The 23,145-nt window shown below is 29.7% G+C and overlaps 1 protein-coding gene across 1 annotated transcript; it reads right to left on the bottom strand.

Moving 5' to 3' along the window:
• Positions 1–1,439: 1,439 nt before the first annotated feature.
• On the bottom strand, positions 1,440–4,817 carry LOC132041385 (membrane protein PM19L-like). The gene is made up of 3 exons (XM_059432127.1): positions 4,556–4,817; positions 2,570–2,747; positions 1,440–1,819 (listed from the first exon to the last, which is right to left on the bottom strand). The coding sequence occupies exons 1-3, from the start codon at positions 4,683–4,685 to the stop codon at positions 1,582–1,584; spliced, it is 546 nt and encodes a 181-aa protein (XP_059288110.1). The 5' UTR covers positions 4,686–4,817; the 3' UTR covers positions 1,440–1,581.
• Between the last annotated feature and the right edge of the window lie 18,328 nt (positions 4,818–23,145).

Here is a 23,145-nt window from a genome sequence, read left to right as displayed (position 1 = left end):
AATTACCTGATCAAACAAACAGGCCAAACTGTGTAATTACATCATTATAGTCAATTCCAATTACCTGGTTGGCTTTCCAAACAGGCCCTTACACTTTTTTTTTGGGTTTTGTGAGAATGTCATGTCTCTCTCTTCAGTAACTAACTATTAATAATGAGTATAACTAATTATACCAATAATTTTGTGAGTATAATCATAATATGAGATGTATATTACTAATTATATTAGTATTTAGTTAGAGTTATTTATTACTAATTATACTAGTATATATATTTGGTATAATTTATATATATTTTACAGAAAAAAATATATCATATGTATTGTCTATATATAGTTAAAAGGTATATTGTTTATATACATTTAATATTTTAGTAAAATCATTATTTATTGACAGTTTGCCACCATAATTGAAAAAGAGAGAAAGTAAGATTACATTTATTAATGATTTAATATTATTTATGGCAAAGTCATACTTTGGAAGAGAGACAAAAGGTAAGGAAAACTCATTTGTTGAGTTTGAGCGTGAAATTAGCGTAACATTCCCTAAAATTTTAGAACAGGAATTCTCTTATGAAATGCAACTGTTACGAAATGTTAAACAAATAATATTGCTACAATTTTGTAAATATTTTCTAAATATTGTTCATTTATGTTTTTTTTTCCCATTATTTTAATGAAAATGGTGGCGTAAAATGGGTGCTAATTATTTACATGTCCCCGACAACTATTCCCTCCATCCAGTTTTACTTGTCAACTATGCTAAAAATAGTTAACCAATTTTACTTGTTCACTTTAAAAATCAAGAAATAATTTATCATTTTTTTTTAATTTTATCGTTAATATTAATAAATCAAGCTTTTCAATTCCTTTTTTCAACACTTGAAATTATACCAGTCAAACGTGAAATTTTCCCAAAGTACTTTTTTATGGAGAATATGTGTATCGCTGGAATCCATTACTCATTTCTTTTTAGCTTTAATAAATTTTATTATTAGTTAATTAGCAATAATTAGCGGAACAAGTAAAACTGAAACAATCGTGCAAATTATTTACAACAATTTTGCCGGTATAAAATTTACCAATACATTTTTGTACTTTAACATTCGATCCAAAAACAAAATGTCTCATCTCTAGAGCTCTTCTGCAAAATTCCACATTATGATTAAGAGATTAACTTACCAATTCCGTATATCGGATAAAAACTACCAGCAAATTAACAAAATCTAATCAATTAAATGCCTGGCATGTCATGCATGAAAAAAGACTCACAAAGAGTGATATACTTTCATCAATTATATGCCTGACATGTCACGCATGAAAAAGGACTCGCAAAGAGTGATATACTTTTCAAAGTCAAATTATGACATAATGTCTTTAGGTAGGAAAATAACTCGACTTCAAATTAAAAAGCAAACCAACCACACATCACAATGTTTACATTTAAAAGCACAATAAAACATCCAAATAAATATTTTAACAAACATAGTTCAGTACCCAAAAGAGCCCAAATCTAAACACTATAATATCCAGCTTACACAAAATTCTCACGACGTACAAACATGAACTTAAACTAGAACCAAACTACACCCTAGCTCCGGTGTAACCGGTACCCTTCTCTCCTACTCCGGCTCCGCCATGTGGTGCACCGACGCCGTACTCATTATCCCTGTAGCCTGGACCGTAGGTACTGTTGAACCATCCAGCATGAAGCATGAGAACATAAAGTAGTTCAGTGATTCCAAGAACTATAGTAAAACCTTCAAGAACTCTTAGCCTCCATCCTCTCCATCCTCCTATGTTTATCTGCTTGCATGCCAATCTACCCAAAAAAAAAAAATACCAATATTACTCATATAATAAAAGTAACAATCGTTCAGAATTTAACTTCCATACCGGATTAGTTTGACTTGAGTAGCATGAACTGGGAAATGTCCTAAAATTACACTGTATAACAAATTCATTCTTTTTAAGTATAATCTCGCTAATTAATTTATGACTTTACTTCCTTATATTTTGGATCTTCTTTACCTAACTTGTCTTCCTTTAAATATATTTTAAAAAGGTGACATTTTTAATATTTAATAGGAGTAACTCTTCCATTGAAATAACCCGCAGGACCGGAAGATTCATAAGATATTTAGTACAAACCTTTTAAGTTATTATAAGACTCAAAAAGTCCCTTGCTTTGCTAAATTCCACAAAATAATTAAATAAGACGAGAAATAGAACGAAGAAAGTTCTATTTAAAATGTGTGAAACTAAAAATATTTTAGCATTTTTTAAAAGCATGACCAAACAACAGTTCAAAAATGTTATTTAACATTTTGATTAAACAAACATAAATTGTCTCCACTAACATACATCGCCTTTCACCAAAGTAATTTTTTTTTTTTTTTTTAAAAAAAAAGTTCGAAAATAAACTGATTTTGAAGAAGCTTATAAGTGGAGCTGATTATCTGGAGAGAACAAAAAGAGTCAACCAACACGTTAAATTACACTGATCTGTCAAATATTTTCTACACCGTCCAAGTTAGATCTGTTCATATGAAATAAAGGATAGTAAAGTTACCCGAATGCAAGTGCAGTTACAGCCCATGCTATTATAGCAGAGGAACCAGCTGCAGCAAGACTGTCATTTCTCCATGCCCTTAGATGATTTGCACCTAGCAGCTTCGATATTATTCCCAACACCGATGCTAATATCGCGAATATTAGGAAGAACATTGTCGCTCCGTTTCCTCCGAAACCTGATAATGTTTTTATATACTTAACATCAAATCAAATTCACCTTAATGAACACAAAAATCAAACTTATAATAATAAAAAGTTATCCAAGTTGTGAGAGGAAAATATACTAATCGGGTTGTCCATCCACTTAAGAGTCCGAAATAAACTTCCGGCTTTGTTTAAAAAAGTTCAAAATAAAGTTTCTCATCACATTATTGCAACAACAATGTAAAATCAATTTTTTTTCAAATTTAAAATTGTACTTTGTTTTTACCCTTTTCAACCGAAGTTCAAATGTAACTCAAATATCAACCAATTTGTTGCCAAATTAAATCCCTCTACAATTTTTAGTTTCTGAGCAGGTAGAACTCCATTAACTTTAATTCACACACATTTACGGAATAGGAGATCTAAGAAAAGAGCTTTTGATACATGTTAATTTTATGTACCAAGATATTTCATGACTGAACACACAGTCTAAATAAAAATGACCCCTAGAATATGTGATTTGCAAGGTACCATGATATTTTTGGCCTATAAAATCTTGTCACAATAAATGTAAAATTTAAGTAAATTGCTGCCGAACATAAAAATAAGTTTTATACTTTAACATATTAGAAGAAAAAGAGCCGTATATATCTATATAGAATAGGAGAGGCAAAAGCATGATATAATGACAAGTGCCATCACGACAAAAAATTGAAATTAAAAATCAGAATCCAAAAACTGCCAATATGTAATTACAACAAAAAACGAAATTAGAGAAAAAACTAAAAACTGCCGCTTAAAAACTGTCAAGGTGTAACCAGCAGAAAAATGAAATTAAAAAAAAAAAAAAAACTGCCTATTTGAAAACTGATAAAGTGTAATCACCATAATAAAAAGCCACATGATTTTTTTCATTTTTAAAAGGAAAAATAAAAACGAAGATGATAAAAAAATTAAAAAAAAACTAACTAAACCCCTTGCCATTAGAACATATATTTGTTCTTTCTTTTTCCCCGATAGTATAACCTTATATAGAAACATTAGAAATTAAATACCCCAAACATACATTGAAAGGGGTAAAGGAAAACGAGGAAAAAAATAGAGATACGTTTACTATTAAATGAAAAAAAATATAATGGATAAAATACAACAACATACCCACTGGTGTTAACATCACCCATAGAAAGATGTTATTTTTTGAGTATTGATTAAAAGAAAAAGAATGTCACAGAAATTGGGACGGAAAAAGTATGAGAGAAAGCTAAAATAAAAACAAATTGAATAATGAAAGAATTCTACACAACAAGTTAAGATGTAAAATTTAACTCTTATGTAGGTATATTCAATAATGAAAATTATAAATCAAAATTTTACATTAATACTAAAGAGAATGAAAATATTTAACAATGATAAATTTCGAAGCAACATATTAAAATATAATAAAATTTCGCATGTATGAAATCAAATGATAATAATTCAAGTTTAATTGAAAATTGTATAAATTATTGTGAATTGAAATATTTTATAATATTATGATGGGACAAGTACATAAGTCATTTAACTAATTTAATTTTATAAAAGCAAGATACAGAGTTGCTATAATTGATTTTTTTTATTCAGCGCACATCGCGCGGGTTCTAATACTAGTAAATTAGAATAGAATACCTGAAAACGGGAGTAACCCACTGTTGTAATACTGCTGTATGTTACGGAGTACTTAATTTATTTGAATGGTGTATGCAAATGAGACCTCTTGTGTACCCCTTTAAACGCGGAAAAAAAATAACATATACAATTATTCAAAAGAATGAGAAAAAGAAACGAGAAACGAAAAACTTACTAGGATGATTGGTTTGGCCATTGATAAATTTGTTGAGACACCAACTAGCAAAACCCAAAGTGATAAGATACATTAGTAAGTTTAAAAACAACAATGGTCCTGCTAAGCTTCTTGCCACTGTCCTTGCCATTTTTCCTTCTTACTTTTTTCTTCTCAATGCCTTACACAATTCTTCTATTCTTTCTTCCAACTGATAATAAAATATATACAGAAACTTTGAGCTATTCTTTTCTCTTCTTTTGATCCGTATTTATCTCTAGGCTTTGGGAGGAATTCTTTTAATTTATAAGAAAGAAAGACTATGAAGTACGTGTCAAGATTGTTGCTTAGTTGCTTAAACAGCGAACAGGTGGAGGGACACGAGTCACTTGCTCTTTAATTTTCCTTACTCCTTTGGGATTTGCACTTTTCAAGTAAGCAATATGCCTATCCATAACAATAAAGATAAATATTCTTCTCAAGTTGAAGACCGTTTTATTTGACGTTTTGTGTATCTTTGTTGGTGTCAGGGCTACATTGGAGTTACTGCACGAAACATCCAGATACTTCTTTTCTTCTTTTAACATATAATATAATATCATATAATATCATATATCGTATTCGAATGTTAATGGATTCGAAATTTAACGATCTGATTATAAGTTAAATATAAGATTCGTCACTTTTTATCAGAAACTTTTTCATTCGAAATCTCTAATTAAGAATTGAAAAAATCATCACACAAAGACCTAGTAATTATTATGTAAGTTTAAAAGTAGGATCAATATTTGCATACATTCTACCTTTTTCAAATGTCACTTGTGAAATTACACTAGATGTTATTGTGGTTAGTTCTTTATCTATATTAAAAAAAAATTAAATATGCATAGTGACAGTCATTCAACAATTACCACAACGCCCAAAAAATTGGTAGATGATGGCAAAGTAAACGACAAGAAGCTATAGGATTTGAAGTTTTTGAATTTGAGATTCTAATTTTTTTGAAGTTATTGGGTTATAAATTAATAATTTACACACACAAAATTTAGATTAAGGGCCCGTTTGGCTTAGCTTAAAGAAAGCAGCTTATAAGCTGAAAACAGCTTATAAGCCAAAAAAAAAATAAGTTGAGCTACGCTAACTTATTTTTTTGGGCTTATTTTAATCATAAAATGGCTTATAAGCTGACTAGTCAAACACTCAAAAAAGCTGAAAACTAGCTTATAAGCTATTTTCAGCAACTTATAAGCAGGGGCGGATCCACCTTTAGGGTGCGGGGTGGCATGGCAGCCCCTAGATTGATTATTTTTTTTATATACTTATGTTGCAATTTGCTTAAACTAGGTGAAATATTTGATCGTGCCACCCCCAGTCGCAAATCAGACAAAGGTGTCATGGCTGGTAGACACAGGTTTGAATTTATCTTGAACATTTCTGACTCCCGTTTTTCTTTGTGCTTTTTAGTTCCTTTGTACCAGTAATTCCCTTTTCGGCTCTCCCAATTTTCTATTTATCTTTTTATTTTGTCTTTCCTCTATTCTATTATGTTATCTGTGATCTCTAGCGAGAACACACAATAGAAACTTCAAAATCCCTTAAATTAAGCATTTTTCTTAATCTCTAATCTGTGAGTATTTAAATCGAAAAACTTGGGTCTCAATGGGAATTTTGGATTGAGATCAAAATTCAATTTATTTTATTTTTTATAATTTCTTTTGTTTATTACTCTCTCCGTTCATGTTTACTTATTTATATTTGACTTGGGACACTCTTAATAAGCAACATAAAATGAGAAATGAATTGAAGTACTTAATAATAAGGGTAAAATAGGTATAAAATGGTAAATTATGTCTTGATTTTTCAAACTATACAACTTACAAGTAAAAGTGGACATATATTTTTAGTACAGTGGACAAATAAAAAAGGACAGAGGGAGTGTATTATAAAAAAATTTGCTATTCTACAATTTTTAAATTCAATTTAAATTACTTTACTACTTAAATTGTGCTGGAAATTTCACAAGCATTGCTTAGAAAAAACATGAAATTTATTATTTATTTTTTAGAACTTGTAGTTTATCTAATTCTACATTTACTTGTGGGATGTAATTACCTATTGAGGAGTTTTTCTATTATTTTTCTTATTTTAATTAATGTAATTCCCTTATTGAAGATATTATTTTACTTGTGCAAGTTCATTTTTTGATATACATAAAAGATGCAAGTTCCTTGGTGAAAATGTTGATTTTACCTTGTTGTTAATGAGTGTGATTCCTTGATTAAGATGTTAATTATGTTCGTTTCTTGATTTTTGAGATGTAATTTTCATATTTGCAAATAAAAAAATGCCTATTAAGTTGACCCGAATAAACTAAAAAGAGATGGATCTGACCCAACACGTTCTTAACAAGATGTATATTGAAAAAAATTATGGCACCCGACACCTTCAAATCCTAGATCCGCCTCTACTTATAAGCCAATCCAAATGGGCTCTGAATTGAATTCGACTGAATCTATAAGTCATACAGTAAAATTTAGATTAAAATTGAATTCGATCGAATCTGTAAGCCATACAATAGCTTCTCCTCCGAGCACAATGGTTACAAGTTACAATCAATTGATGATGAGATCACTTGTATTTTAGGCGACAGCTATTGCCTATTGCTAGTGTAAGATATGAGTTTGAACTTATGAAGAATTTGTATCCAAAATTTGTTGCCATTATCCAATGGATCATTCTAGTGAAAATTACGTAGATAGTTTCACGCTTAGCATAATGGGATATGTCAGATCAGTTTGCTTCTATATCATAAAACCTTCTTCTTCATACTAAAATCAAACATTTATTGATTATATGACATTGCATTCCCTTATTTAAATTAAGTTAAGTTTCTAATAGCACATCATCCTCTTCATCATTACGCTATCTGTTTCATTTTATAGGACATTATTTTATTAGATTTATACATTTCACCTTGTTTTAGGTATATAAAACTTTAACTTATACTTGACAACAAAAATTTGGACTTGGACTTGAATAGGAAAGAATATAGCCCTCATCAAATATGCTTAAACTCTTTGATTTGAAGCTTTGGATAAGAAATTTTCACCAATTCTCCTTTTTTGGATAGTTATTTTGTAAATGGACCTTTTTTTATATTTTTATAACTAATGAACCTTTTAGACGACGGATTAAAGATCTCATTTTGAGCAACATATTCAAACGTTAGACTATGACGGTCTAATATTTTGCCCGTAAAATTGAGAAACATATGAACAAGACATTTTACCTGACTCTAACATCATCTGAAATAACTTTTTAAGAGTTATATCTGCACAACTTTTTTAAATAGGGATAAAATCTAGGGAAAAGGACACTGTGTGTCCACTCAACGAAACTAATCCCACATTTAATCACTGTTTGGGCTTAATTCCACTAGGTGTCCATTCGGCCCAAAATAATGCCAAAAAATGGCCGGTCGGCCCAAAATAATGCCAAGGCTGCCGCCCAACAAATTTGTGCGCTTAAAAAAAAAAAAAGAATTTTTGTGAGCTAATTAAGTCGCCACTAAAAAGCTAATCGACATATATACATATGTTGGAATTATATATATACTTTATATACAAGAATTATACATTTTATATACATATGCTTTGAATTAATCATACATTTATTTTACATAAATTATACGTTAATTATATATTTATTATACACATATTATGCAATAATGATATGATATTTTTTTTACATATACAATAGTGATATATATTATATACCACAATGATACGGTTTCTATTATACATTTTTATACATATGGTACACTTTCTATACAAGATTGATACAGTTTATATACACATGTTGGAATTATATATACACTTTATATACAAACAATGATACATATTATATACAAAAATGATACGGTTTTCTATTTTATACACAGCATGTCTTGATACACATTATATACACAAATGATACATATTATATACAAAAATGATACATACCTTAGTGATTCATATTTTATACAGTTTCTATACATTACATATAGGTACTGATACATATTTTATACACAAATGACACATATTATATATAAAAATCGTCTCAAACATTTTTGTGTTTGAGTTTTTATTTGAAAATTGTCTTATTTAAGTTTTGGCTAATAGATGGGATTAGTTTAGTGGGTATAATTTGGGTTTAGAAGAATTGTGGCCAGCGGGTGAAATTAGTTTCACCCCACCGGCCAATTATGTCCTTTTCCCTAAAATCTAAAAGACACATTTGTGTAAATCGGCCTTTGAATAATGGCTCTGACTTAGCCAAGCCCAAATGCATCGGGCCCGTCGAAATATCCAATGTGGGTTAATCATCCAAGTTTAAGGGGAAACAACACAAAATATCCACAAAACCTAAAACTAATTACCCGTTGATGCCCCCTCTAGAACTTATTACACCAATACCTTTTAGGTACAAACTAATTACCCGATCTGCACATGACACGGGCTGAATTGGGGAAGCGACATTCCGTACCCATTACGATAAAATGTGTCCCTTGCTGCTTTGACCTTTTTCATCTCCCTTTTAATTTGTTCTGTTTTCTTTCTTTTTTTCTTTTTCTTTTTTTTTTCTCTTAATTTCTTTGGGTTGCTTTGTCTTTTTTTAATTTATTTTTTGTCCTTTTCTCTTGTTGTTTTTTCTTTTTATAAAATTTTACTAGTTAATTACTTTTAGAATAATAAAAATATAAAAAAAATTAAATAATCTAATTATAGCAAGAAGTAATTAAAATAAATACTAAAGTCACTGGCTTATTTATTGAAACTTAAGTTAGTATAAACATATTCTACAAAAAAAAAATGCATATGTAATCAAAATTTATATCTAAAATATGACTATTTTTTCTAATTTTTTCACAAGTAAAACTTCCTAAAAATGATATAAAAATAAAAATATCAAAATGAATCAGTCCGCTATGATACCCTATCAGTATATGATATATATCAGGTTGGTATCATAGAGGTTAAGCTCTTTTTTGAAGGAATGAACAAGTTCTCTATGATACTCTGCCAGTATATGTATATACCATGTGAGTATCATAGAAGACTGAGAAATGTTTTTTTTTTCCTTACTTTTAAGAAATGAGTTGTATTTTTCTCGAAGGAATGAACCATTCCTCTATGATACTCTGTCAGTACATGAAATATGTCATGTGATGTGAGTGATATAAAGTACTAAGAAGTGTTTTCTTTTAAAGGAATGAACGAGTCATTTGTGATACTTGAACAGTATATAATATATACTATATGAGTATCATAAAGGATTGAGGAGGTTTTTTAGAGGAATGACCAGTTAATAATATGTCAGTAGATATATATACCATGTGGGTATTAGAGGACTGAGAAGTTTTTTTTTTAAAAAAAAAAAAAAAAAATTGAAGAAATGAGTGTGTTTTTCTTGAAGAAATGAACCAGCCCTCTATGATACTCTGTCAATATATGAATATACCATGTGAGTATCGTACAGGACTGATGAATGTTTTCTTTTGAAGGAATGAACAAGTCATTTATGATAACCTGTCAGTATATGATCTACTATGTGAGCATCGTAAAGGAGCGAGGAGCTTTTTTTGAAGAAATGAACCAGTCCTTTATGATACCTTATCAGTATATTATATATATCATGTGGGTATTATAGAGGAGCGAGAAGTATCTTTCTTTCTTTTTTAATGTTTAGAAAACGAGTAGTGTTTTTCTTGAAGGAATGAATCAATTCTTTATGATACTCTGTCAGTATATAAAATATACCATGTTAGTATCACAGAGGACCGAGAAGTGTTTTCTTTTGAAGGAATGATCAAACCATTTATGATACCTCGTCAGTATATATACCACCTTGGTATCATAGAGGACTCAGTATTTTTCTTGAAAGAATGAACTGCCAGTTTTCTATGATACCCTATGAGTATACGATAGATACCAGGTTGGTATCATAGAGGACTTATCAGTGTTTTTCTTGAAGGAATAAACTGCTAGTCCTCTATGATATGCTTTCAGTATATCATATACCATGTGGGTATCATAGCCCAAGGAATGAGTAAACATCACCGAATACCCCTAAAATATAAAATATTTACCCGCACATGCCCCCTCCCAGACTATTTTCGCTTCTATCGCCACCGGCTGAAAATGTTTACCCGACATACCCTTCAGCCAAATCCCTTCCTCTGTGATACTAGCGCATTATATTTATATACGATGGTATCATGTAGGACTAAGAGAAGGAGTGAAACAGTCCTCCATGATACCATCTCAGTATATTATATACCATGATAGTACCATAGTCCTGAGGAGTGTCTCATTGAAGGATTAAAGCAATCCTTCATGATACCATCACGGTATATGTATATAAGATGATGATATCATGGAGGGTTTTTTTCAAAAAAAGTGTGTGTTTTTGAATAGATGAACATGATCATCCATAATACCATCTCAGTATATTTACATACCATAATGGTATCATGAAGGACCAAGCGAAAGGACTGAATCATCTTCCATTATACCATCTTAGTATATTTATATACCACGATGGTATCAAGGAGGACTAAGAGAATGACTGAAGCATCTCCCATGATACCATCTCAGTATATTTATATACCATGTCGGTATCATAACTGGGCGGCATCTCAGGTATATATTTTTAATTTTTTCTGGGGGTATGGGCGGGTAATTATTTTGGTTTGAGGGGACATGCGTGATATTTTTGTGACCAATCTTCTATGATACCCTGTTAGTATATGATATATATTGTGTAAGTATCATAGTATATTACAAAAGTATACTTCAACTGCTACTGAGTTGGTATACTTTATGCTAGAATAAGTTTTATTTTTATTTTTATAATTGATATGGAAAAATTAAAAAAATGTACTATATCAGTTATCTTTTTATTGATATGGAAAGAAAAAAAATATTTTAGATATAAATTTATTTTATTTGCAAAAGAATAATAAAATTATAAAAATATTTCTTCGTTAATTTAGGTTTTTAATAAATAAGGTAGTGATCTTAGCATTTTTCTAAATTACTTCTTTTTGTAGTTTTTTTTTTTTTTTTTTTTTTTGTGTGTCTTATTAATCTAAAAATAGTTACGTATTATATTTATTTTGATATCTTAGATTTTGAATGTTTCAAGCCACAACCAAATCAATACTAATGCTAACAAAAGAAATTCAATCGTAACACTAGGAATGACAACAGTGTTGCATATCTAATGTTTACTTTTGCATTGTTAATTTAGACGATGAAAATACATAACATTATTTTATTTTATTTTATTTTATTTGTCATGTAATTAATACTTATTAGCCGTACTTATTTTACCATGACTTAGTATTTTAGACGATGATCATTTTCATTAGCGATATTTAGTTTATGCTATTTCGTTATCTTTTTATTGAATATTTTGTTACAATTTAATCACTCATTTCACATTTTTGTTATTGTCTTAAAAAACACATTAATTATATAGTTGTATCTAACTAGGACTAAACAAATATTTGAAGTAAAAGCTATATTTTGTATGAAGATTTCTCGAGAAAAATCTGAGAAAATTGAAAAACCCGAATTTTATCGGTTTGGTTTGGTTTATTATCCAACACAATTGATTTAGTTTGGTATTTGAAAAATTCGAACCCACCCGATCCATGCACACCCCTAGTTCAAGTAACATGTTTTTGTAATTTATCAAAGATGGTTTTGTCACTTATTATGATTAAATCGCTTATTCAAGTTAGCTCGCAGTAGACCCGCCACCATATTTAAACCAATCATCATAACGGCCCCTGGACACCGTTGCTGGAAAGGCTACTTGGTTGGTGGTTGCCCTTATTAGAGGAAAATTGAGCAGTAACTGTTAAGTCCCACATTGATGGTGATGGGGGGGTTTGGTCATCTTATACGGCCTTAATAGTTATCTTACGAGATAGTTTTTGGGTTAAGTTAGATTTAAAATATTTTGACATTGTTTCTCTCAATTTAATTTGCCCAAAAGTCTAATGATTTTGATTATTTTCTCTTCCCTTTTAAGGTGTTCACATGGGAAAAACACGAATATATAAGTTAGTAGTAAACTAATAAAAAGTGAGAAAATCATTATCGTTCGAAGTCTTGATAATACGTTTCGAATTATGTTCTCAATGTTGGTCGTGTACTTTAATGAGAGTAAATATCACTCTTGTTGTATACTTGTATTGAATGCTTCTTTTTCATTACTAAATACGAGTCCTTGGGAAAGTTTTGCCTATTGAATAAATCAATTTTACGAAAATTTATACCAGCATTCTTTTTTTTAACACATTAAGCAGGAGAAAGTGATTAATTTAGATAGAAAGAAACTTACAACTAGAATAGTAAAAAGTGCCAGAAAATAAAGAATTTTTCTGAGTTTTGCGCCAAATCAGTAAATGAAATCCAATTGGAGGGCAACTGAAAATATTCCATGTTTAGCGGAAGATTTCGAACTTTGTGCCAAAAAGCACAAATTTTTAAGTACCCAGCTTTCCAAATATTAAAGCAGGCACTGTTATTAACTTATTACACGTACCTCAAAACTTGAAAAGTCGAAAATGCCACTTTGATAAATTAGAATGTGAAAAACTGATGTAAGATACTATTGTAGCAAAATTACGTTTATTCGAGACTAATAATATTTTAAAATGTAAACTAACACAAAATGCAAACTGGGAAATCAATTTCGTAACCTATTACAAATGTTATTTTATACTATAACATTTTCACAAGAGATCGGAGAAAATGATATAAAATTATTTTTTTATTAAAATTGCAATCGGTTATAGAAGATCATTTCCTCATTCAACACGTCATATTGATATGTGTAGCTATCTTTATGACTTTATTCAGAGATTTCTTGGTACTTGTGCATAGTGGGAGACAGCAAATTGAGTTGTGGGACCCATGTGATTGGACCATTTACCTAATTAACAACAATTTTGTATCTTTTTCATCTGTTTCATTTTATATGATACTAATATTATTTAAGAAATAATATATTATTAATTTTATTTGGTACCTAAATTTCTAAATATATGTAATTATTTATTTTACAATCTATGATATTCGGCTTAATCATTAAAAGAATTGCGTAACGTGAAGTGTTGTTATTTCACATCCATTCAATCTTTTGCGCTTGAGAATGACAAGCATCATGACTTGGTACTTTTTGGTTATATTTATTTCATCCAATTAAAAATGTTCACGCTATATTGAATTAGGTTTGCTGGATTTTGAAATTGCCAGCCTTTTAAAATTGTATATACATCGAAATTTAATTTTCTTCGTAATATTCTTTTGAGAGCCGCGTAAATAGACCATGCTTTTATATTTACAATTTATAAACAAATTGTATTTTATCTTAAGACTACTGATTTTTTTAAAATTTATTCTGTATTGTTATAATTTAAACTTTACTTAAATTCTTTTATATCCTTAAAAAAATTATTTGTTATTTTGAAAAGTGAATGTCAAATGTGTAAAAACACCCCTAGAAGAAGTTATACATAATAATTTATTTTCGAGCAAAATGATAATTAAACTTTGACAATAACATTTGAGTTGTGACCCCTTTATCTCATGAAAATCACATAGTGCGGTGACATATTTAATGAGAGTGGATCCTACCAAAGGGTACTTGTCAATTGTGAAAGAGTTCTCACTTGTCATTTTATTAAATAGTAAAATAAAAATTCAATAACTTTTGAACAATTATGTTCTCTATTGGGTGACGTGTGAATAACTTATCGATAATTAAAAGTATGTGAACTTTTTCAATGGTATGAGATGTGAATAACTTATAAATTTGAGCATGTTTACAACAAGTACGATCATCATGCCTTAATTTTAAGAAAGTTGATGTCGACTATGTGAATTCTTACCGAACATGTGCTCCATTTAAGCTCATCTCTAACTAAATTGTTAAAAGTATCGTACCTAGCTAGAATTTACAACATATGACGTCTTGAAGCAAGTATGAGTCACTTTTACCGTATTTACCCCTATCTACAACAACAACAACAACAATATACCCAGTGTATTCCCATATGGTGGGGTCTGGGGAGGGAATATTTACCCCTATCTATGGAACAAAAATATAAAATCGCCTTTATCTGATGAAGCTCATTTGTATGAATATAAAGTTCTGTCTGTTCTTTATCGTTTCACATTACAAAAAGAGTAGTTTGCCAAAAGCAGAGCTACGGTATTGGATATAAATTCAAAGGATTTCAGTATTTTTTGCTTGGATCATATATTTGTATTACCGAATTCATTAAATATGTATGAATATTTAATTGCGACCCAATAATTAAAATGAAATATGAATTCAGTGATAAATTTAAGATTTATAGACTTCAAATCTGGCCATGATCACTGCCAACCTCAACTGAAGTGAATATGTCCAGGAGAAGACTCTATCAAGCAAGTAATAGGGATAGAATATAATGTGGACCTAACATGAAAGATATGTTTTCAAAGCAAAACAAGTACAACAAATTGAGGAATGAAAAATGTGTTATATACAATTCTGTTTTACAAGAGTACGGCTGTTGCTATCATTAAAGATGTGGTAAGCATGAAAAATGATTGAAAACCATTTCTAGTTCTTTAACTATTTCTAACTAACTTCCCCACCCCCCAACCACCCTTTCAAAAGAATACTAATAGCAGCAGTGCATAAGTGTTACTTTTTTTTTTCTTTTTTTTTTTTTAATATAAACATATGATATCCGATAGTTACTGACTGGATCAATACATATTTGCATCGTGTACCCATTAGAAAGGGAAAGTATTCCTTATCGAAAGATTTTTCGTTCCAAAAAATTCGAATTTGAGACATATGGTGAAAAATGAAGATTCTTCATATCCTGTACACCTATTGGAGGTGGGTTTGTTTTACTGAATTTATATGGATGCCTAGACTCTTATTTTAGGAGTTACTGTATTATAAGTATGACCCTCGTCAACTTTGCTTGACACTATATTCTTACTAAGCAGTTCAAACAAAAAATAAAGATGCATTTTTATATATAATTCATTAATGAGAATACTTTTAGAGCAATACAAAAATTATGGTATATTTATGACTACACATTTTTTTAAAAAAAAATCTTCCTTTCTTTTTATTAGCTCACAACATGAGTCCAGTGGTCGCGTGTTCCCTTCAGATAAGATGCACCGTAGGCCATCCTCGTCCTTTTTTGTTTTTGAAGTCTATTCCTGGCTTCACTTGCACGATTTCACTTGAATTTGATCTATTCTTTAAATTTGTGTGCCGAATCAAATTATACGAAATAAATCTCAAACAGATGGAGGGCAAATGAAAATTTCCGGCTTTGGTAGAAAATTCAAAGGGGTCGTTTGGTGCATGGTATAAGTCAGATATCTCAAGACTAATTTTTTTTACTAATGTTTGGTAGAAGGTATAAACTTATCCGTGATAAATTTATACCTTGTACCAAACAAGGTATAAAATGCATCCCATCCCAAGAGATGGGATATCCCCTCTTATCCCTACTTATATGATTCGATTATTTTATACCATCTTTTAGATATATAAAATAATTCCAGTAGACAGATAAATTAGTCCCGGGATTATAATCCCAGGATAATTTTGACCACCCACCAAACGCAAAGTGTTTTGACCTTTTTGCTGCCAAAAGAAAAAACAATAGAAATTTGAAATTTTCAAACTTTTACTTAAGGTCAGCAGGCACGTCATTATGCTATGAAAAAGTCGAAACTACCATTTGTCATAAATCGTATTCCCATTAGAACAAACTCAAAAGCTACCACTAAGCAGATAACTTACATACCTTTGGTGTTTATATCAAATTACATAAATATATTGCTATGATTAATGATGAAGTGGATATATACATTATAAGTAATTATATTACGTAATAAATAGATAAATTAACTTTTTATGCATTTATTGATTTAATATAAACACTCAAAGGTACATTACATATTAGTGTCATGACTTTGTCGGATTCCTTTGGACACTTGCATTGTGAAGGGCAACAAGTTGAGATAGTGGGTTCCCATTAATTTATATATTTCATGCATTTATTGATTCGATGTAAACAATGAAAGATACGTTTGTGTACATATTACTTTTGACTTTGTCAAATTTATTGGGTCATGTGTATTGTGGATGACAACAAGTTGAGGTAGTGGGTCCCATATAATGGTTCCTTCTACCTAAGCCACAACCACTAGCATTTGATTCTCTTTTTAGATTACTCCACTCCATTTTATATGATATTGATATTGTTTTAAAAGTTACCCCTTACCAGTACAATTATTTTTCTTACTAAATTTTCAATTATTTGTAATTATAACGACTTATGAGACATAATATTTTGGGTAATTTTTATCCAAAAGCTATCACTAAGGAAATAATTCATATACATCCGTTGTTTTTATCAAACAACTTAAATATTTCATCATTAGAGGTGAAATAACGTGAAAATATATATTAATTATTATTTTAAATAATGAGTATATATAAACGAAACGTTTCATGTATTTATTGATTTAATGTTAACGCCGAAAGAAAGTATAACCTCTGACTTTCTTGACTTTGACAAATTCATTGGGATGTGTGCTTTGTGGGTCTCATATAATGATGTCTTTTACCTAAACAACAATCATTGGGATAGCATTCTCTTTAGCTTTCATCCGTTTCATTTTATATGATATCAATATTGATTTAAAATAAAAAATTAATAAATGAAAATAAGGAAATAATAAGTTGTCCGTAAAGTTAAAGTATGTAAATGACTTTTTTGGACAACTTTATGGTGCAACTTATATATTTTGCTTATTTATTTCAAAATTTTCGATTTATTTGTAATCATTACAAATTATTAGTATTTATTATAATACGCTGTGTAACTTTTAGATACATAAAATTTATTTCAAGAGAGAAAAGTAAGAAATTGATGATTGAATTCCCATAAGAAGTTAGAAGTGTTGTCCTCGTATTAGCGTTTGGCCATTCTTTTGAGATTGATGATTACATTTCCAAATTTCAAATTGCCTATTTTATTAAATTATAGTAGTATGTTGAGAGTTTAATTATTCTTATTCTTATTTTAAGGCTTACAGTGACTTTTGCTATATTTTCAACTTTACTTAAATTTTTCATGGAGACAAAGTAAAGAGTAATTTAAGAACATTACTTGTTATTACACAGAAGTTGATGTTAATTGTAATCGCAACTCAGAACAAGTGATTGACAGTTCTTCAGTTAAATAGACAATTATACTTTGAGAATGGTGTCTAGACGAGACTTTTTATTTTACATAATTAATTGAAGAAGAGGAAATTTAATAACAACAACAACAACAACAACAACAACAACAATAATAATAATAATAATAATAATAGTAATAATAATAATAATAATAATAATAATAATAATAATAATAATAATAATAATAATAATAAAACTTAAAATTGTGATTTAAATTGTCAGTTCGTGACTCTATTTTTTATTTCACACACTGTATTCGATACCCATATTAAAACCCGGACTAATTTAAATTGTCAGTTGATGATTATTTGTGCAAAGATACTGTGCAAATATTTGAAATGAGACTTCTTCACCTCGTGAAAAGCACCTTGTTTACTGATGAGTTCTTATTTGATCTTTATAATATTTGATTAAGCGTATTTAATCTTTAATTAATTAAAATGTGTGTTTTTGGTCCCTGTATAGGAAATAAGTGATTTTTTAACCTAACGCATTGCCAATTGAACGGTTTGGTCCTTTATAATTCATTAAAGTTGTGAAGATTACCATCAAAGGGATCAAAATTGCTTATATTAATTAATTGAAGGTTAAATGTGCTTACCAAAAACCACACGAATCAATATCAGAATTTATCAGTACTTGAAGGACAGACCGTGCTAAAAAGAAAATTCTAAGACTTTTCCACAATTATATTTTCCAGGTGTGTTTTCTTCAATTTTGTGAATGAGGGATTGAATTTCTTATTCATGTTCCAAGGTCATAGCATGGTTATTAAACGAAAAATCAGGCCCTCTTATTCAAAGGAAAAGTAGAAAAGTAGAAACAAATGTGCAAAGAGGAGGGGGGCGGGGGTTGTTGTGGACATGTTCTTTTAGGTTGTTCTAGAACAAGGGAGATAGAGGCGAATTTAATGTTCAGAGTTAATGATTTCAAAATAAAATTATTATTATATCTTTCTATTATTATTATTATTATCAAAATTTATTTGTACATGTGTAATTAAGTACGATTACACTGGGTATGTTGTTGTTATAAGTTGAAAGTACTGACTTCAGTTGAACCGTTAAATTCGTTCTAGATCCATCGGAGGAGGAGGAAGAAGAGAAAAGAAAGTTAAAATATTTGTTTATAAAGAAAGTTAAAATATTTGTTTATATTTTTCATTTATTTAGAGCTTTAACAACTATTACTACAATTCGTCCATAAATTGGAGTTTCCAATGAAAATTCATCTAAAATATTTTCTGACTAGCATACTTCTCACATATTCGTAAGAAATATCTACTAGTGGTAATTCTCCTCAAAGGGAGTTATCCACACAAATAAAAATAAATGAGAGTATTGTTTCTCGGCAAAACTCAGTAAGGATGAACTAAATTTACTCCAAAAGAAACCATTTTATGTAATTCAATAAATTATAGTCATTTATTTACTTTTTGAAGTGGTTCTCTTATATTTCGGAATTATTTGTATTTTACTTATTTGTAGAATCAGGCAAATACATTATAAAATTATTTTAAGATTTTCATGGTGTGCTTAATAAGTTATTCTACTATATATGATGGTGAAACTCTAAATCAAAACGCGAAAGCTTCTAAAACATTAACCCCGGGATGTTTAAACCAGAGGTTTGTAATTCTGACAAATTATAAATATTAAATCCAACCCAAAGTACGTCAAGATCTACTATAGGATAATCCATATATGCTTATTACATTCTAAAAACTCCAACCGGTTAAAAGTACAAATCTTTTCATGTGCTCCCCCTACTTCCATTACACAAGCATTACTTTAAAGGTCGTTTGGTAGAAGGCATGTTTTGGGATATAAACTAATTTTTGTACTATTTTTGGTAGAGGGTATAAATTTATCTTGGGATAAATTTATACTTTGTGCCAAACAAAGTATAAAGATTTTATCATAATCCACTAGCTTTTGTAGTATGTTTTTTTTATATTATTAATTAATAACAGATTGTATATCACAACAAGGTCAAACTATATATTTGACTGTTATTAATATTTCCTTGGTTTCCACGCGACGTATTTTGACTGGACACGAAATTTAATAAAAAAACACTCATATAAGTGTCTATTTAGTCTTTTCGTTTTTGTCAAAATAAATGTTCTTTTACATAATTAAGAAGATATTAATTATTTTTTAAATTTATCCCTATTTAGATAAGTGTATTTTTAGGAAATCAAGAAACTGTATTAAATAGGTACCATTTATTTAAGAGTAAGTTAGTCAAAAATATCTATTTTTTCTAGGAGTTAGTACTATTTTTACAGGAGTGCGCCAAAGTCTAAAAGAACACTAATAATTTACCGGAAGGACTAAGACTTTTGAAATATGTGATCTCAATGAGTCATAAATATTGATACGACGATAAATGATCTCATTAATGGTAAACTTAGAAGTTTAAATTAAATTATTTTTAATTTAAACCCATATACGACCAACTTGTTCCCGAGTCCTACATTGGAGCCACTAGGCATAGAAGCGGGTAACCCATATGGGTTTTTTATTTAGTTGAGTCGGGTTTAAATGGAGCGGGTTTAAAAATGAATTCGGTTATTTTGTGGATTTCCGTTAAGACATGGCATACTTGAAAACTATAATGACGGAGAGATATTTTTTACCCAAATTTATAATGGAGGATGTTTTTAACTCTTTTTCCAAAGTAGAGGGGTATTTTTGACCCTTTCCCCTATTTGTAATTATTTATTTTATAATCTATGATATTTGGTTTAATCATCATTAAAAGAATTGCTTAAGATGAAGTGTTGTCATTTCTCATCCATTCATTGTTTTGCCCCTGAGAATTACAAGCATCGTGACTTGATACTTTTTGTTTATTTTTATTTTCATCCAATTAGAAATGTTCACGCTATATTGATAATTGAATTAGGTTTGCTGGATTTTGAGATTGCCTACCTTTTAAAATTGTATGTAATCGAAATTTAACTTTCTTCGTAATATTCTTTTGATGAAAGCAGCGCAAAATATACCATGCTTTTATGTTTACAATTTAAAAACAAATTTGTATTTTATCTTAAGCCTAATGACTTTTAAAATATATTATTGTTATTAGTCAACTTTACTTAAATTCTTTTATCTCCTTAAAATATTTTATTTGTTATTATGAAAAGTGAATGTCAAATGTGTAAAAACATCCCTAGAAGAGGTTATACATAATAGGATCGGGAGTAATTTATTTTCGAGCAAAATGATAATTAAACTTTGACAGTAACATTTGAGTCGTGACCTCTGTACCTCATGAAAATCACATAGAGCGTAATATTTTTATGAGAGTCTTAAAGAAGAAGCATTGAAGAAAGAAGACTTTAGTGGAACTGCCATTGAAGGAAGAAGCTGAGAGCACGCCATTCTCGCCATTATTACCAAGTTGGAAGTGAGTGGTAACAATTAACACACACCGTTGCGGCTGGGCTATCTATCGCCCTGCTTTACAAATCTTTTGCAGGTTCGAACTCAGTGACGGAGGTACACGTAAAATTAGATAATTACCCCCAAATACTTGCACCAAAATTGAATTTGAGCCCCAATAATTATAAAGATGGAACAAAACACGTCCCTGCCCGTTGCATATTTAGTGGGTGTTTGGACGTGAAATTTGGAAAAGAAAGTATTACTCCCTTTGTCCCAATTTATGTTTCACATTTTTCTTTTTATTCCGTCCTAAAAAGAATGTAATCTTTATATACTAGATGATTAACAATCATACAAATATTTCAGAATTGTTTTGGATCATAAATTTCAAAGGTTTTGGATCCTACAAAAGGGTATTTGTCAACTATGAAAGAGTTCTCACTTGTCATTTTGTTTCAAATAGTAAAATTGAAAATTCAATAACTTTCGCACAATTATGTTCTCTATTTGGTACCGTGGCGGAGCCAGAAATTTGGCTAAGGGTGTGCAAATTTTCTTCTCACTTATGTTAAGGGTGTGTAAAATTAAATATATACGCATAATCGCTAACATTTAACTTATGTATACCACGTAATTTTCCGGCGAAGGGCGTACACCTGACCACCTTCTTCGAAGTTGGCTTCGCCCCTGATTGGGTGACATGTGAATAACTTATCGAAAATTCAGAGTATGTGAACTTTTTGAATAATATGAGATGTGAATAACTTATATATTTGAGCATGTTACAACAAATACGATTATCATGCCTCAATTTTATGAAAGTTGATGTTGACTATATAAATTCTTACAGAACATGTGTTTTATTTAAGCGGATCTCTATTAAAATGTTAAAAGCATAGTACCTAGAATTTGAACATATGACGTCTCAAAAGCAAGTATGAGTCACCTTTATCATATTTACCCCAATCTATGGAACAAAAATATATTATCATTTTTATCTTATGAAGCTCATTTGTATATGGGATTATGGGTTATAAAGTTTTGGCTATTCTTTATCTTATCGTTTCACATTGCAAAAAGAGTAGGATATATGTCGAGGAAAGAGCTACAATATTGGATATAAATTCGGAGGAATTTAGTATCTTTTGCTTGGAATATATTTGTATTGTCCCATTCATTAAATATATATAAGTATTTAATTGTGACTCAATAATTAGAATGAGATATGAATTCAGTGATAAACTTAAAACTTATAAACTTCAAATTTGGCCATGATGACTGCCAACTTCAACTGAAGTGAATATGTCCAGGAGAAGACTCTATCAAGCAAGTAATAGGGATAGAATATAATGTGGACCTATCATGAAAGATGAGTTTTCAAGCAAAACAAGTAGTAACAAACTGAAGAATGAAAAGTGAGTTAAATACAATTTTGTTTTATATACGTTGTTGCTATCAATAAAGATGTGGTAAGCATGAAAAATGATTGAAAATCATATCTATTCAACCATTTCTAACTAACACTCCCCCCCCCCCCCCAACTCCCGCCCCTCCACCCCTATTTTTCAAACGAATACTAATAACAGGCTAGCAGTAGTACATAAGTAGAGTGTTACTTTTTTTTTTTTTTAATATAAACAAATGATATCTGATACTTACTTACTCGATCAATACATATTGTATCATGTACAACCCATTAGAAAGGAGAAGGGTTCCTTATCAAAAGATTTTTCATTCCCAAAAATTCAAATTTGAGACATCTGAATCTGGTGAAGAATGAACGTATTTTATCTCCCGATACAGCCATTAGAGGTGGATTTGCATTACTGAATTTATATGGATGCCTAGACTCTTAGTTTAGGAGTTACTGCATTATAAGTATGACCCCCCGTCAAC

The sequence above is a fragment of the Lycium ferocissimum genome, chromosome 1 (assembly GCF_029784015.1).
Source record: "Lycium ferocissimum isolate CSIRO_LF1 chromosome 1, AGI_CSIRO_Lferr_CH_V1, whole genome shotgun sequence".
Taxonomy (NCBI): Eukaryota; Viridiplantae; Streptophyta; class Magnoliopsida; order Solanales; family Solanaceae; genus Lycium; species Lycium ferocissimum.
Note: the sequence above shows the minus strand (reverse complement) of the source record. Positions and strands in the feature narration are given on the sequence as shown.

Bases quoted from the DNA above. Each gene is read 5' to 3' on its own strand.
- LOC132041385 (XM_059432127.1), bottom strand. From the start codon at position 4,685: ATGGCAAGGACAGTGGCAAGAAGCTTAGCAGGACCATTGTTGTTTTTA. The intron at 2,748-4,555 runs GTAAGTTTTTCG...AAACATTATCAG, and splicing joins TGGCCAAACCAATCATCCTA to GTTTCGGAGGAAACGGAGCG. The intron at 1,820-2,569 runs GTAACTTTACTA...TTTTTTGGGTAG, and splicing joins GTAACTGCACTTGCATTCGG to ATTGGCATGCAAGCAGATAA.